The following is an 18,711-nucleotide window of genomic DNA, read 5'->3' on the forward strand; positions in this document are numbered from 1 at the left end:
CTTAATACAGTGCACAAATGTTTTCAAATGACACTAAGGGTAGAAGAGAAGCTTAAAAGGAGGCAATATCAAAACAGCTAAGGTAGAGGAAATAAGAATTTCAAGACAAGAGGAGGACAAGGTGGAAGAGATCAATCTCAGAAACCTCAAGGAGACCAAAGCAATTTGGAGCAAGGAGAGCCTAGTTCAAGGAATAATCTAAGAGGTAGAATGCCCTTTAGTAGAGGAGGATCAAGAAGAAGGAATGGAGGATAAATCAAATGTTTCAATTGCAATCAATATGGACACTACACCAATAGATGCCTTGAAGGTCTGCATCAAACAATCAAAGAGATAGGACATAGCTTGTGGAGGACACTCAAAGTGTCACTTCGCCTTGCAATAGGGACCTTGACCATGACGAAGGAGCATGCTTAATTGTTAATGTTTGGTAGCTTCAGTTGGATAAACTCAAGAGACTAAATTGAAGTTACATATATATGTGTGTGTGTGTGTGTAGTTAACTTATAAATTTTTATGTTAATGAATAGACATGTCTCATGAAGGGACATGTCTATCCATATTCATCCACAATATAAAAAGAGATGTTTGTCATTTGGAAAGCACATACCATACAGGCAGTGTCATTACATTTGCAGCAATCTACAAAATCAACATGGTATTAGAGCCAATTGCAAATGTAACAAAGAAGAGTACAAAGGATTATTGAAGGAAGAACAATAATAATTTGCAGACAAGTATAATCTATTTTTGATAGTTAACATCGAAGGAGAGTTAAAGATATGAAGAGAATTAGAAAAAGTGATCATAATTATATAGAAGAGATCTCAGATTAAGAAACTACAATATAAAACACGATTCATATAATAGGGATATCAATTTAACGTGAAGATTGCAGCTCAAATGATTGCAGAATTGGCAAGTGGGCGATGGCCAAAAGGCCTCAAAGAAGGATGACAAGCAATAATATTGTGTTTTGTGGAAGTTTGCACTAAATCCTGATCAATACATAAAATATTTAAGTAGCATGACCATTGAATATTATGCACTATCGATTATAATCAATATTGCCAGCATGGATAGGTCAGCGGAAGTTAAGAGGCTACATACTCTACCCAAAACGCCAGTGAGAAGATAACCATTCAAAAGAAAGAGATACATGGAGCACGAAGGGAAATAGAATCAAACGATATTTGGGCATTTTTGGCTAATGATATGTTGCAAGGTTGAAAGTTTTCGGACTTTTCATCTTGCACGCATTTTTTTTGTACCTAAAGATTGAAGAATGTGCAAGATTGATTAAGTAGCTCAACTAAATTGCCCTAAGATTAAGAATTTTTTTTTGTTCCAAACAACTCACAATATTAATATCTGAAATGTGGGCGGGGCTAAATGGTGTTTGACCTACAGTCGGATGATGATTGGGAATTTTTAAAATGTTTGAAACCAGCAAGTGTATATATAATTTTGCGACTCTTTGCGTATGTTTCCCAATCATTGTTATTGGTGAAACTTCAAAGTGGACTTTGGACGAAAATGCAGTGAAAGGACATCACAGTTGTGATGACTGATCCAAAGGGAGAAAATGGCACAAGGTTCCAATTTTTTTCAAATTGGAGCATTGCATTTGAACGAGGGACGGTGGCCATCAATGCAAATTGTTGACAGAAAACACCATTGCAGAATATTTGGAAGGGAAATAAGAAAATAAACCATGGCGGAAGCATATGAAAGATAGGATGTAGGGACCACTATATACCACTATCAACTTAGTGGGCATGAAATGAAGCCAATTTAATATAAAGAGATCCACTAGGATATGTGAGTATAGAAAGGTATATTAAGGTATGGATATATTTTTAATTTCTATTCACCATTATATCTTATTTATATCAAAATTAAGTATAATTATGTTATATCTATTATTGAAAATATAAACTAAAGAGTTATGTTATAAAATCATTTATGTTGTTGTTAGTAATAGGTATGAGTTAAATTACTAACATCCTAATTAATATTAATATTCTATAAGAGCTATGTGCCTTGATCTTTTCCTCCAAGAATGTTATTGTAGGAAGAGGGAGATTAAGATTCAGAGGGAGTTTGATATTTCATTGGAGGCAACCTTGAAAGAGAGGAGTAGATAGAGGATGTGATTCAATCAACCTTCGATGATCTCGGTCACATCAATTCAAAGGGAGTAAACTATGTTTGAGATAGACTCTTCAATGATCAATAAATTGTAGCAGTTAAGAGGACTATGATTCATGAATATACCTCATGACTATGTGATTTTAATGGGCCTGCCCCTTGTGTAAATCATGAGGAAGTGACAACTTCCAAATGATTATCACTTGTATTTGCAAAAGTTATTGAAAGGTGATGATCTTACAATAACTTAAGTTTCTATTATGATGGATATCTTACGATGTCTATGCAGATCATGATAGATTATACTTTGTGTGGTGGATGTTCATATGGTAAGCACTATGAGAATGCACGTGCACATACCTTATGAACATTTTCAGTACATGGTGAATGTTGCGCAAATTGATGTTCAAGAGGCCATTACACAAAGTACTTGGTGAATGTCAAATGAGTTGACATTTAGGAGGCCATTACACACAATACTTGGTGAGTATCTTGCAACTCAACATTCAGGAGGCCATTGCTCAAAGAGTACGTGGTGAATGTCAAATGAGTTGACATTCAGGAGGCCATTACTCTCAATATCTTTATATTACATTGAGTTAATATATAGTCTTGTGTTTATCCTCTCTAGCTAAGAGGGAGTTTTAATGTTTGGTAGCTTCAGTTGGATAAACTCAAGAGACTAAACTAAAGTGTTATATATATATATATATGTGTGTGTGTGTGTGTGTGTGTGTGTGTGTGTGTGTGTGTGTGTGTATGTGTAGTTAACTTATAAATTGTTATATTAATGAATAGACATGTCTCATTAAGGGACATGCCTATCCATATTCATCCACAATATAAAGAGAGATGGATGTCATTTGGAAAGCATATACCATACAGGCAGTGTCATTACATTTGCAGCAATCTACAAAATCAACATTAATGATGAGGAGAACCCTCTTGATGGTTCCTGCCATCACTTATGTAAATTACACATTGATTTTGGTTCTATTGAGAATTTAACATCTATTGAAATGGTTCTAAAGTTAAATCTAACAAAGATACCTCACCCCTATCCTGATTAAGTGTCTTGGTTAACAAAAGGGCAACAAACATTAGTAAATGGACAAGTTTGGGTAGAATTTTCAATAGGGGAGTACAAAGACAAAGCTCTGTGATGTGGTTGAAATGGATGCATGTCATCTACTACTTGGCAGACCTTGGCAGTATGACAATGATGCTATACATAGGGGCAATTAAAACATTTATATTATTGAGAAAAATGGCATGACCTATACCATGAAACCCCTACCTAATCAAAAGTTGGAGAGGGAATCTGTTGTCATTCTTTTAGACGAAAAGGAGATAGTTAGACTTGGGATATGCTTTGTTCCTAAAACCCAAACAGGAAATGAAACAAGAAACACATGAGGAGATACCAAAAGAAGTAGGTCATCTGCTAGATAAATATAAGGCATAATTTTCATCATCATCATCATTGTTTGTGAATATAATTTTTCCTTCTTTGGTGACAAGTATTATCTCTAAATTTTCCTTACATAACTTCATTAACAACAAGGTGTATCATACAAGTTTGGGTAGAATCTTCAATAGGGGAGTACAATGGCAAAGCTTTGTGATGTGGTTGAAATGGATGCATGTCATCTATTGCTTGGAAAACCTTGGCAGTATGACAATGATGCTATAAATAGGGGCAAGCAAAACATCTACAATATTGAGAAAAATGGCATCACCTATATCATGAAACCTCTACCTAATCAAAAGTTGGAAAGGGAATTCATTGTCATTCTTGTAGAAGAAAAGGAGATACTTAAAGCCATAAGGGAGGAAGACTTGGGATATGCTTTGTTCCTAAAACCCAAACAGGAAATGAAACAAGAAACACATGAGATAGGAAAAGAAGCAGGTGATCCACTAGATAAATATAAGGTATAATTTTCATCATCATCGTTTGTGAATATAATTTTTCCTTCTTTGGCGATGAGTATTTATCTTTGAGTTTTCCTTATATAACTTCATTAACAACAAGGCATATCATTGTTGTGTTTTCCATACAACTTCACCATACTACTCTCTCCAACTTGCCACACCCACGCCGTGCATGCGCTTTCCTCCAACCGTACGCCCACTACACTTATGTCCCTTGTACCTCCCCCCACATCACCATACAATGCCCAAACTATTGTACGGATGTAATGAATCCAACACGCACCATATGCTCTTTCCACATTATAGAAAACAATTTGTATTGTATGGCCAAATCATCATTCCCACCATGCAGATTGTCCATACGGTACACCCACATTGCCTCCCTCTTTCTTAGACCATACAACCAATTTTCTCTCACGTATGGACTTGCCTTTGTTTTTGATTGTGGGGGTTATTCCTATCCAATTTCCATATAGTTGCACAAGAAGAACATTACATTGGCATAGCGGCAATGTGCAATGGCTTGATGAACAAGCTCTCTTACCTTCATTTAAAATGTAGTGTCCAATGGACATCTTTTGAAAGTAGTAGTTTCTACTTCTTCCTCTTCCACTCTCGGTAGAGATACTTGCAAGAATGGATGTTTGGAGGATACAATTTGTTTAGTTGGTCCGGATGCAGGTTGATAAAAACTTTGTTTTGATCTTTTAACTAATTTATCAACAATTTCTATATCAACAACTTCTTGTTCTTTTAGAAATGAAGCTATTTGTGCATTCAAAATTCCCTTTTCATTTGTGCCTTTGCACATTGTAAATCCTTTACCAACAGCACCCATAAAATGAAGTTTGACCTATAGAATGATTTGCCTTTGGTACTTTGAGAAAATTTACACTTCCAAAGGTACGAGCCACCTATGGAAACCTGTGAGCTTCTTGTGGTATATTTTCATAAAGGAGATCCTACATCAGTTTTGAAACTATCAACTCGTTGCCCTCCAATTGAACTTTGATTGCTAGTGGTGACCATTTTTGCATATCACAATCTAATTTCTTGCTATGCCTATAATAAAAAAATAAAAATTTTAAATAAGAAAAATACTATAAACATCAAGCATACAAGTGCAAAGAAATGATACATAACTATAAAAATAGATAGCTAAACTTGTTTCTTTATTTCTTTTATAAAGCAAATTGAAAAATAATGATTTTTCTATCTACAAACTTGAAAAAATTCATCAAAATTTCAAAACAATTCTTCAAAGAAATCAAGAATGGGACCAAATGCTTAGCTTAGATGCTTAAAACTCCTTTGAGGAAGCTATCTCTTGCCCAATGAACGATCCTCTTCGAAAATAATCACCTTGCCTTCAAAATGCCAAAATGGAGACCAAATGAGAAGAGAGTCCAATTGCAAACAAAAGGAGATGAAGAATGGTTGTATGGCCTCTTTTAGTGCCATTATAGGGTTTAGGAGAAGATAGTAGTATAAAAAATTCTAATATGCACATGTTAAAATTAGTTTTAAGTGGCAAATAGTCATTGAAAATAAGCTTATATGGGCATGGGCCTGCGGAGGTGTCACAAAGCTCGTAGATGCCTAGGAGGCGCTTCCAAATGGTAACAAAAGGTATCCACATCTGGATCAGCTCCTAGATGCATCCGCATCAGCATCCACATCTGCATCCAAGAAGTCCGCATTGGTATCCTAGCTAAAGTGGATTAAATGAACTAATGAATTATAAAGCAAATAGGAGTGTACTATGCAGTAGAAGTGAATAATGTATCATGATGCAACAAGTATGCAATGAGCAATGTAGTGACAATGGTTAATGTATGGAAATGGAAATAATATAAATATATTTACAAATGTAATTCCAATGAATGAATCTTAACAGGGCTGTAACCACAGTAGTTAGTTATCAGTTAGAATCTCAATATATAAATGGCTGTCTCTGATGTAACAGTTTGGAATATGCACATACCCTGTGAGCTGTCTTTGATAGACAATGAAATATATGCTGCTATGACAGGATGATCAATGGAAGATAGTGTCGTCCCTGATATGCTTGATGCAACTTATGCAATCTGCTATTTTGGGGCTGTCTCTGATATGCAATTATGAAGTATGCTCTATATATGGTGCCGTCTCTGATCTGCCGTATTGATGTTTACTCTTAAATAAAGGTGGCAATCAACCTGAATGCTTTATGAGCAATATCCACAAAGGGATAGGGTTTATAAAATCAATACTCAAGAGTCAATACACACCGTTGATAGCCGATTGGCTAGGATGTATATAAATGTCAAAGAGGTATGATAAATAGTTATCAACCTTCATTATCATTAACACCATTTGTTAATGATTAACAATATGATTTATGATAGTATTGAGAGTTTCTAGATTAAACTATGGATAATTTTTCACCATCAACGTTTCGGATCTTACTGCATGATCCATCAATGTTATTGCAAATAAAACATAACAGCCATGTATCGATGGTATAGAACCATTTTTGAAGTATTAGTTTGTAATACCCTATGTCTTGATAGCCGATATTGGTTTGCTCTCCTTATTAATGAATGTTGTGTACTAGACATCTCTAACCATGTGTACTGATACCATTCATTGATATCATAGTTTTCATTTGTAAGATTGTTGGGTTATCAGCTGAAATATTGTATCCTCTCTATGAATTGTCACTGCATTATCTTCATTGCCCATGAGTTGTGTCTTCTTTCGCAATCCATTCAATGATACCAAATGCATAACTATTATCGCTGATAGTTTCCTGAATATGGGAATTGATAGTTTTATCACCATTTGGACCTGGATGCCTTTGGACGGTACCTCCAACTTCCGATCATCAACATTCTTCTATGATTGTATTTGAAATTAATTGGATGTTAATTTATCTATTTATTCGGTGACAAAGGATTTATGAATGATCTTTGTGACTAAGTTGTAGACAATGGTATCACTGGCCTGTGTCTCTAATATTATATAATATATATACCATCATTTGTATTTGATTCGACAAACATGGACTTCCACAATAAAATTTGGTCTTCATATTTTGACTCCGATAATCTTTGTCTATCATGTAATGATTCATATAGCATAGAGGTCTTCCTATGACTGACTATTGATACCATTCTACCCTCCATTTCATTGCAATTTTGTATCCCTCCAGCAGCTTCACAAAATTGGAGTGTTTTCGTTGTAATAATAAATTTCAATCTTTAATCAAAATTTATTTTAATCACGTTTCCAATTGGGGATATTAAACCAACATAGCACAATGGACTAGAAAGTGCAATTGTTTACAACAAGGATAGCTAAAAAGCAATTACCTTGTTTAACAGATTCAAGAAATTATATCTAATAGCTGAAATCTGAATTAGAAGACTACAACTAGGGGGATTGAGACTGATTAACGTAAAAAATTTCAAGTATTACAATCATTATATAACCACATGAAGAAATACCTGTCACTGAAAAACATAATGCTGATAGGGACTATGTCTGGGTTGTCCCTTTAAATGTTAGAACAAAGAAGAGATGAAAGGTCTCCAGTTGTAATTGGTTGAGTTTCTTGATCTTCTATTTTCAAATTTGAAACAAACACTCAATACAGTTCACAGTGGATTTGTTTTTGAACAGCACTATTTTTCAAAACTATTGAATTTTAGGTGAAGCTTAATGGTTAATCCAAATCTATAAATTTTTTTTTTCACATCACTAGTTAGACTGATGAAGGGAATCCAAAATGGTGTCTGATGAGGACCAACAAAATATGGCATTGAAATCTCACTTTTGAAATGTGATGCCAATCTATGTCCTTGTTTGCTTCATGACATATCATTTCTTATACAATGCATATCAGTTACAAATATTTTTCTTGTAGGAAAACAAACACACTCCAAATCACCTATGGAAGACCAGAGGTCACTACTTAGGAATTTATTATACTTAGAAACCACATCTACATTAGAAGCCAACTATGGAAGACCAAGAGTCACAACATAGAATTGCATTTTAGGTGTCCCTATAGGCATTTGAGCTTGGATCAACACAATGAAAACCCAACATTTTAACCACTTAAGGACAACCCCTTGGACACACTATCTATTTCTGAAAGATGAGATGTGTATTTGAAGAGTTGTTTGAAGGGAGCAAAATACCGCGGAGAAATGTTGATAGAAAGAGAAGTAGGGTAGTGTCTTGAATATCAACATTGCTATTACCCAGGGATGTGAAGAATGCAATCCAACATACAATTAAGAGACTCAACTAAAAGTATGACAAAAGGAATTGATTTTGTTACTAGACAACAGTTTGCACACACCCCCCCCCCCTTTCTCCCCCCGCCCCACCCCCTCCAAATTCTAAAAATTCAAGAAAATATAAATTATATTTTACATAAGTCTATACAATAACAAAGAATGAATAAATAAATATTCTATAAACTCTAAAAAAAATATTGCTATTTCTTTGCAAATCAAGATTTACCAAGTATTCAGAAGATACCAATATCTGTGAAATAGACTTAAAAATTTGAAAAATGAAACAAAAATATGAAACTTGTATTTGAAGATGTCATCTGACATGGGAAGGAACCGTAAATATCATGTTTTGTGTCACCTGGGAGTATAAAATGTACATAGTAGTCATACCAGAATTACAAAATGGTCGAAAGGTTTCTACGAGTATGACCTGTTTAGGATCTTTCTTCTTGCAATCTGTTGAGACTCATGCATAGTGTCCTTCTACAGAGGTGTGTTGTAGCTGGTACTCTCCGTATCTGCTTGAGATTTATTTTGTTGAGCTCTGTATCATATTTTGGTTTTTTATTTTCAATTTTTTTTTTCATTCATCTATGCTTATATATTTTCTTTTTTCTCTATTCAGATTACAGGGTTTGCCAAAGCAATGATAAAACGCTGCATTCCTGTTGATGGATTGACTGATGCAATAGATATAGTAGGCACAGGTGGGGATGGGGCAAACACAGTAAACATCTCAACAGGTGCCTGTATACTAGCTGCAGCATGTGGTGCAAAGGTAGCAAAGGTAGTATGGTTTGAATTCATATCTACATCTGCACATGTTTGTAAGTTTGAATATAGAGACATTCAAAATTTGGAATTCATCTAATTCATCCACGTTCTGCATTTTTTTGACTTGTTATTCTTGAAACCCATTTGTATGTTAATTAAATGAAGATAGTTGTTGGATTTGATCTCCGTTTCCCTTCCTCGGCTTTTGCAGCATGGAAATCGTTCTAGCTCCTCTGCATGTGGAAGTGCAGATGTGCTGGAAGCTCTTGGAATAACTGCAGACTTGGGACCTGAGGTAAGTTTTCTCCAAGAAGCCTAGAAAATTACCTCCAGTTGATGCATCTACTCTACTAATATTAACTAGTACATGTTAATTTTGGTTATGCATTTATAGTTATAGAAGACACATATTTTGGTTTTCCTTCAAACAAATGTCATAATTTTATTTCTTACCACACGAAGAAGAAATTGCAAGCCCCACTCATTGTACCATGGTTGCCTCCTTTGATTTGAAGTGGGGCCTGAAAAGTCAGTTAAATTAAGCCAGTAATCATAATAAGTAGTTGATAAGACCAAGATAAACTACCATAAACACTAAAGATAACATTTCAGCAAGAACAATGTATGCTGGTAAGTGTAAGGATCCTTATAAGGCAATGCTGACAGCTTGGGACTGTTGATGGTTGAATAAGACAAATTAAATTAGCATATTTGAACAAATCAATGAAGACAAAATGCTTGGAGTTCAATCTTTTAAGGACTTTATCGATCAGTTTCATGTCCACATTAAATTATTGAAAAGGAAATATATACTAATTGGGGTATACCTATTATTCTACTGAATACAAATGGCTGCCTTATTTGTGAATGCCATTTATATCTCAAAACACTATGCTCCAATCCATCCCTCATGGATGCCTTTATTGGATAATTTGTCCTAACTTTTTATCTCTCATGCTGATATAGACATATGTTTTCATAACACCCCTACCTTGGCAAGAGACACACCTCTTTAAAGCCGAGCACTGCCCTAACAAATCCAAGTTGGCTCTCTTAATGAAATTATTATTATTATTTTGAAAATTGCCATTAATATAGTCAGCACCTCAATTTGTTTAGTCATCCCCTCTTAGTTTTGGTTGGCTCTCTTTTAAATAGTCATAGCCAATTTTAGTCATTTCTATTTCGGTAGTGCTGTAATATAATCACACATTGTCCCATTGTGAATGGAGACCCACAACTTTTGGTTTTAGGGTTGTGTTTGGGCTTTAGTTATAGTCTCTGGTCTCTTTCTTTTACAAACGAGTCAAGCTGTTGGACTTTCCATTGAATCCAAAGAGGTCATTAGGTCAATAGGTGAAAACTTGGTCATATGAGTGTTCTAGTATCACAAGTGAGTGAAGAAGAGTCAAAGGAGTAAAAACGCAATTTTAGAGGACCAATTGTTAGGAATGTTGATTTTTTTGCTTTTTCAGAAGTTGCATTTTTGACATTGATAGGCCAATCAGGGAATTTACTTTTTTGCATTTTTCTTTTTCTATTTTTGAGGATTTTCTAGTTTGAGAAAGAGCTGGACATTCCTTGTCTCATCGTGAAATTAGATAAAGCACAGTGAAATTGTTCTCCAACTCAAGAAAAGAACAAAATTGCTTCAAAATTGTTTTTTGATTCAGGAAAAAGCATGTGCTTCACCTCAATCCCTCATGGGGATTGTAATAACTCTTGGAACATCCTTTTTCCAGTATCAAATACGTTAGAAATCTTGGAACAATCAGGAGCAACTATGGGAAAGAACACTGATGGAAGCCTACTAATTTTTGAAATTTGATTGTATGAAAATTTCTAGGATCTAAAATCTAGTCTAGTATAACTCCTAGAGACCTGAAACCACTTTTGACAATATATATCTATATCTATTATATATTCTTTGAAATTCCTTAAGTCAACACCAAGTCTGCCTTGTCAAGCATGGAAATCCTCAACACCACATCAAGTCCAATTTGGAAGAATCCTCATTGCCAAGTGAATTCTGACCTAGTTTGGAAGGTATTGAAATTGGGAATCTTTTTGTCTCTTACCCCAGTCCACCCAAGGAAAAGGAAATTCCACAAGCCATGATCAGGTCTGCCCACACATGGATACTCTAGAATAAAGAAAAGGTGAAGGATCAAGTTGGAATGGTAAGTTTTAGAATAAAGCAAAAGGGATTGACTTGGAATGAGAAGTTCTAGAAGAAAGCAAAAGGGATCTACTTAAGGAACTTCTAGAAGAAAGTATAAAGGATCAATGTGTAAGAGCTTCAAGGAAAAAGTAAATGGAAGCCAAAATATTAATGAAAGAGAAAACAAGTTTTTTGAAAAAAGCCTCTCTAAGAGAAATTGACCAAGTTTAATAATAGAAAAGATAAAAAAAAGAAACAAAAGAATAAAGCAGAGGTTGATCCCTTCTTGACTAAGTTTCCAATTCAGGTGTGGATGTGGAGGCAAGTACAAGAATTGGGTGAACAGTTGCACAGATATTTTAGGGGGGTTTTGGATGTGTTTGGGTGTGTTGTATATATATTTGCAAAGAAATGCAAGAAATATACCAAATTAAATCATTTGATAGCATGATACCTCATCAATGAACAAGATAAATATTAAATGTCAATTGATAGTTCACAAATATTCAAATAGCAAATAAGCCATATCATATATGTGTATGTTCACAATTCCAATGCAAATCAGAAAATTAGTAGATTTACAAAATCAAAATGTAGTTCATGATTTGTTAAAGGTAACTATACTTATTACAGATTTAGATATGTATATCTTTTCAAATCCTCTTGAAGATTGTTCTTACTAATTGTTTCCTAAGTTTCCGATTTGGCCTCTTGGAAGCTGGAGGCGGATGCAGATGTGGACAGGTGCTGGATGCATTTGGAAGCCCTATGGATGCTTCTAGGAGCATCCGGGAGCTTGCGGATGGCTTCTTGGAAGCATCCATGGGGCTTCCGGTCACCATGAATTATCTACTTAGTTTCAATCGATATTATCAGCATGTACAGTTCGTTGTATGGGAAATAAGGCCACAAACTCTTCAAAAAGCAGATCTACCCCTTGTTGCTCCCCAAATCGGTATTACTCAGCCATGTAAAGTCTAAACAAGTTCAGACAACATTTTATAAGTCTATGGAAATACAGACCTAGTAACATATAACCTAGAAATGTGTTGCAGCACTTAAAATGCAGACCCTCAACGTCCTCACAATGTACAAGCTGTAACTATGTATTCGAACCCTTAAATCTCCTTCAGTCTGCATATCTCTGTAGTGAACAGCAGTGTCCATAGATGGCCATCAATTAAGGAATAATATTAAGCTTCAATCTGACATGTCTGAGCTTCTAAGAGCTGGATGGCTGGGAATGACTATGACAAAAAGTGAATCTTCAAGCTCCTTAACTACTTTCCAAATTTTGCTATGAAGCTCAAACTATCAAACCAGAAATCTAACACTTTCATGCATGTTTGTTACAATTTAATGAAGCCTAAAGATTGGTTCTCATGAGAATTTTCGTCCTCACAACTCCAAACAATTTGCAATTTACCAATTCAATCCAGCATGCCAGCATACCTGTTTGTGTCCCTTTGTTTTCATATTGAACGGGCATTCCTTGGTGGAATGTCCCTCAATTTGGTAGATATCGTAGAATTGGTTCCTAGGATAGGAGCCGTTTGTGTGACCCTCCTCCTTACAATCCGTACACCACAATTCCCCGTCTCTCACTTGGCCAGCATTCTTTTTCATGTTTTTGAACTCCATCATATGTAACATGTCCTTTTGCAATGATCGTATTTTTTACCAATTCAATCCATCATACTAGAAATAAACAAATATACTCCCTACGGCCAGTGAAAGGAGCAAGGAATGAAAACGTACTGTACTATTATTGGAGAAAGTGAAGTAGGAAAACATTTCATTTATTTTGGGCCGTACACCTTATGGACATAGAAGACAAAGTATGTTATACCGTACGACCCTAGCAAAGGAGCACACCATAATCTGAGGGCATGGAGAGGAAGCAAGTCCACCATACGGCTTAACACATAAATATAGCAAAAGGTATCATATGACCTTATATGAGGGAAATAGCGTTACCGTACTGCCTTAAATAGACATTGTATGGCAGCAAGGATACATACTACCATACCATACGATAGTAACAACATTAGGAGTTGGTAGCATTAGGATACCATATATTTCGTACGACAAGCAAGGAAAGCACACTGTATGATCGTACAACACAATAAAAGTCATTCCACAGAGGCTGTACAACCATACCTAGCACAAGTAAAAATCATCGTAGAGAGAAGAGGAGAGAAAGGAGAGGAGGGAAAGCACCGTATAAAGCATAGAAGGTGAAGGGATCACCACCGTATAGACATCGTACGGACTTGGAGAGCCATATGCTAAAATTGAAGAGCCATTGTGTAACTTGGACATCATATGGCTACCGTACAACTGGAATTGATTGGCATTAGGAAGAGTGGACTCACGCAAAAGATTGGTAGACTTAGGTACGGTAGTTGTGAAACCATTCGACTGCTTCTATTTTGTGCAAACAAAAGAAAAAGAAAGAACAGTCATGGAGAGTGCAAGGAAGAGGGCCTAGAAGAAAAAATTAGAAGAAGATTCAGCCAATAGTACAATGAACAAGAACGTACAGTCTTTACCATCGGCAGTGCGTATTGTAGGAAGTACAGGCAAAAAGAAGGCAAGGGCACAAGTATAGCCGATTGGCTGCAACTACACACCTCACACCATAGAATATGATGTTTGAGGGTTTGAATCGGTTGGAGTGTAGGAAGTGGTGGTAGGAGACCTCGAATGACCATTTTGCAAAGGAAAGCATACGGAGGGCGCAGGTGGAATGGGTGCTGCGGATGCCAATGTTTTGCATTCGTGACTAAAAGGGTTTTCTCTGCACCATGCTAGAAACCTACGACCGATTCTCATGAACAAGTTCATTTCCGTATCTGGGACAGAACCTCATGATATCTTTTAGAGCAATAGACTTCACCATGGTGTTCGGCATACTAGGTCATGCACAGGGAGGGAGAAAAATTAACAGCAAGCCAAAGAAATTAAGTCAAGAAGTGAAGACGCAACTAGTAGAACTAGTATGTGTTAAATACCCTCAGGCAGAAAGCAAAGCCTTAATGGATAATTTGAAGGGAAGAGGATTGAAGAAATCCGATATACAGGAAGGACACTGGCATTGCCTGATGTACTTGGTAATAAATAGACTCATTGGATCGAGTAGGGGATCAGAGATCTAATTCCCACATATGAGCATGATGAACAACATCATGATTGGTAGAGTATTTGATTGGGCATCTTTATTAGCTGAGTACATGCATGAGTTCATGACACTGCAACACAAAACATTCTAAATTCCACACTATGCCATCGGTCTATTTCTTGACGCCACAACATGGATGATACCTGCTGATAGATTGGAGATCAAGCCGGGTTCGATAGAGCCTTTGATCATGCAGTGGAAGCACCTTGATACTCCAGGAAGGCAGAAGGCCATTAGGTAGAAGAGGCTACAACAGGAGGTAGAGAGCTTAGAGCATGGGAACACTGATAATGGAAGGCAGGACACATCCTTCGAAGACACTGACGACTCAGAGGAGGTGGAAGATGAGGAGGACGTCGAGGTTATCATAGTACCACCACTATTATTTTCGAGGTCTCTTGCAGCTATATCTCACTCTCACTTAGTCCCAACAGGCGTTTACATTCTGGAATTTGGACAGTTTAGGCAGCCTGTGGTTATGACCTGTCATTGTAGTAGCTGAGGACTTAAGTGAGAAAGAGTTGAGTGGGTATTTGGGTAGGAGATTTAACATCAGACCGGTAGTACCGACACTTGTCACTATCTCACCCATGAGAGAAGTACCTGAGGTGGCAGATCCTCTAGCCCCAACAGAGTCATCCTACGCTCACAATGGAGCCACCACCACCACTACCTCCGACAGGGAGCACGACTGAGAGGATGTTGGAAGCGGTGGAGACATCAATGGCTACAAAGCACACCACGCCATTTGACTCCTCGATAGCTATGGAGGAGGATATCGAGACATACTTAGCAGATGTATTGCCTCAAGGTAGACGAGTAGTAGTCTTGGCATAGAGATGCGCCTTGGAGTTGGTGGTATAGGAGTTAGAGCAGGTCTTGGCATTTATGCGGGTTGGTTGTCCAGTGGCCTTGTCTGTATATTTCAAGGCGAGAGGATGGTCGAACATAGAGACCCCAGAGATGTGACAGGGGTGGAATACTCAGGAGCTTGTGGTGGAGAGTATAATTGAGCAGCTCATGCGAGGGATAGCACAGGTGTATCGGGAGGCATACTATGCTTTGCGCAGGTGTGGGGTATATCAGGTAGCAGTAGAAAGGGCTCAGGAGGAGACAACTACCATATTAGCCTCAGTACAAGCGAGTTTGGCCACTCAACAGGTGGCTTGGGAGAAGGAGCAGGAAACTCTCATTGTTGAGCAGGCAACAGTTGTATCTCAGTTGGGGGATGAGAAGAAAGAATCATATACAAAGGAAGTGGAGCTCCGAATGATAGCCAACATGATGAAAAGAGCACTAGAACTCTAGATGCAGGGCAAACTAAACTTGGACGCTTGGATGCAATAGGTGCACGAGTTGCGAGCACAATTGAATGGGCTTAGGGCACATAAGACGTCTACCACACCAACATCACCAGGGACGTCTACCACACTAGGGACACATCCCTCTTCTTCTTATTTTGTTGAAAGTCTTGATGTAATCAGTAGTTTGAGTCATATTTTGATTTTTGATGTATAAGTTGTCTCTATTTTGTTGTCCGGAGACGAGTTTACTTTTTTGGGGGGGGTGGGATGACATTGTCGGTAAAAAACTATATTATAGCCAGCGGGTAGAGTTAGTATCCGAAAGGTTGCGTGATGTTGCGTGATGGTTGAGTCACCCCTTTTGGAAGTATATGTACATTCTCCAAATGGATTTATGGATGATCATTGTAATTGAAATTGCATATTTTCTTATATGAATAAAGTATCTCTGTGCTACATTCTAGTCTAATAATGCGATAAGTATCTGTTTACCCTGTATGGTAAACAAACTTTTCTTGCTATTTCTTGCATTGTAATAAAGGGTGAAGTATCATGGTCATACTATCAAATGATTTGTTTTTGTATATTTCTTGCATTTCTATATATGTATACACACTTCCTCCTGCATCTGCATCCAAAAAAAATAAAATTCCTGCATCTTGCACCCGCTTCCTGAATCCGCTTCGGAATCCACATCCGAATTGGTAACTTAGATTCTTTCTATTGCAGATTATAGTCAGAATGCAGGTAAGTATTATTTTTACAATGATTCTGAAACAGTTTTGATATGTTCTGATTATTATACGTGTAAGACTGAATATAGATGAAGTTTGAATGCTATAAAGGCTCTGCACTTTTGATATTTGTGATTGCCTTCTAGACCGATCGGGACTGATTATATATATGTTTGATTTTAGACATGACAATGAATAGTCATGTCTCCATGTTGGCATGTCATTTCACATGCAACAACTCTTAATTTCTATAATAGTGCCAATTCAAATTGACACTAAATGCATTCGTAACAAATGCATGTTGTTATCGGTAATCAGAACGTATGTATAATCAGACACGGGTCTGATTTACTATGAATAATATTTACTCATTGATTCATATGAATGGCAAATATAAATCGATCACTTACAGATCAATCAAAACAGATTTATACTTCGAAAATATATGATGTTTCGATCTGAGTTTATGAATAATAATTAATTTCAAAAATAAGATGGATATAATGATGTGATTTCAAACTTCTGTGTATATATCAATATACACAATGTATATTGATATATATACATGCATATAATTATATCATTGTATTGATGGTTTTTCATACATAATCATCTAACCAAAGCTATCATTTTCAACACTCCCTCTTAGCTAAGGAAGATAAAAGTTTAACCTTACTCGTGATATTAGAAGATATGATATCTTAAAGAATATAAAGTCACATGAAATTCTTCATAACACAAATATTCATATTATGGTATTTGCACTGACATCAAGTCTCATGATGTCTACCATAATAAATCACAGTATATCCATGGATACATTATCCACCATGATTATCTCTTAAGGACCATAATGAACTTCAAATGATATCAAGTCTTATGATATCTATCAAAATGTCCAAGAGATACTAACTATCATCACATGTCCACGGATATCAAGTCACATGATATCCATCATGATAGTGAAGCAGATCATTGCAAAGTCGTCACCTTACAATGCCAAATACAAGTGCTAATTATCTGAAAAATCGTCACCTTTCAATAATGTTCATAGGGGCCCATAAAGTCATGGAATCACACACATGACAACAAAAAGAGTTTACACATTAAACATCTTTTTATATAGTAGTACAAATAGAAAATAATTTTGAGACTCAATCTCAAGTTTGACTTACATTTTCAACCATACCAAGTTTATTTTGAAACTAATCAATTTTTAACCTTAGAGAGGTTTGGTGAGAATGTCTATTGTCTGATCACTTGTACTAATATACTCCAACCAAATCACATTCTTTTCTACCATGTCTCTTAACATAGTGATAAGGGATCTCAATCTGCTTTGATCTATCATGAAACACTAGATTCACTGAAAGATTGATGCAAATCTCATTATCACAATGGATAATAGTAGGATTCAGGTGCTCACCAAATAATCCCACAAGCAATTTTGGGAGTTATACTGCTTCTCTTTCTCCCACAGAGGCTGCAATGTATTCGGCTTCTATAGAGATTTGAGTTGCCGATGACTGTTTCTTGTTGATCCATGTGATCATAGCTGATCCTAGACTAAAGCAACATCCTTATGTTCTTTTCCGATTAATTACACTCCCAACCCAATTTGAGTTAGAGTATCCATGTAGATCTAGGTTTGTATTTTTGTATTTAAGACCATATTTAATTGTACCTCGAAGGTATCTTAGAATATGCTTTGCAGCTACAAGATGTATCTCCTTTGGTTCACACATAAATTGGCTTAGAGAATTCACTGCATAACATATATCTGGTCTTGTGTTGACCAAATACATCAATGATCCAATTATCTGTTTATAGAGAGTGTGACATAGGGGATGGTAGGAGGCATAAGCAGAATAAATTCAACTAAAACCTACTAACACCCTTCTTAGAGTACACACGGAAGCCAAACACAGAATCGCATCAAAGAGACCATAAATTTACTGATTGATTACACAAGATAAACAACAATCAACATGCTCGGTTGTGAGGCCTTTCGGGTTGTGGCTTTATACAAAGAAATACAACATTAGGCTCCAAATGCGTAGTCTTTATCTGCCTTCTACCAATCATGCTACTATTATACTTACTTTCCTACATCAAGTCCAAGTGCTTATATGGCCAACTAAGCCACAAGTCGACCAGTCAGGCATTTAATTACATTTTAGGTCCA

General features: G+C 36.3%; 1 protein-coding gene across 2 annotated transcripts in view; it reads left to right on the forward strand.

Annotated features, from left to right (window-relative positions):
* TRP1 (tryptophan biosynthesis 1) overlaps positions 1 to 18,711 on the forward strand; it is a 219,028-nt gene that overhangs the window by 42,680 nt on the left and 157,637 nt on the right. For both annotated transcript variants that reach the window (XM_089797068.1, XM_089797067.1), the window contains exons 3-4: positions 8,998 to 9,159; positions 9,358 to 9,441. In XM_089797068.1, coding sequence (XP_089653194.1) covers positions 8,998 to 9,159; positions 9,358 to 9,441 — 246 coding nt within the window. The remainder of the gene's footprint in view (positions 1 to 8,997; positions 9,160 to 9,357; positions 9,442 to 18,711) is intronic.

This window comes from Cupressus sempervirens, chromosome 8 (assembly GCF_028749045.1).
Source record: "Cupressus sempervirens isolate cs-2001-9-10 chromosome 8, ASM2874904v1, whole genome shotgun sequence".
NCBI lineage: Eukaryota > Viridiplantae > Streptophyta > Pinopsida > Cupressales > Cupressaceae > Cupressus > Cupressus sempervirens.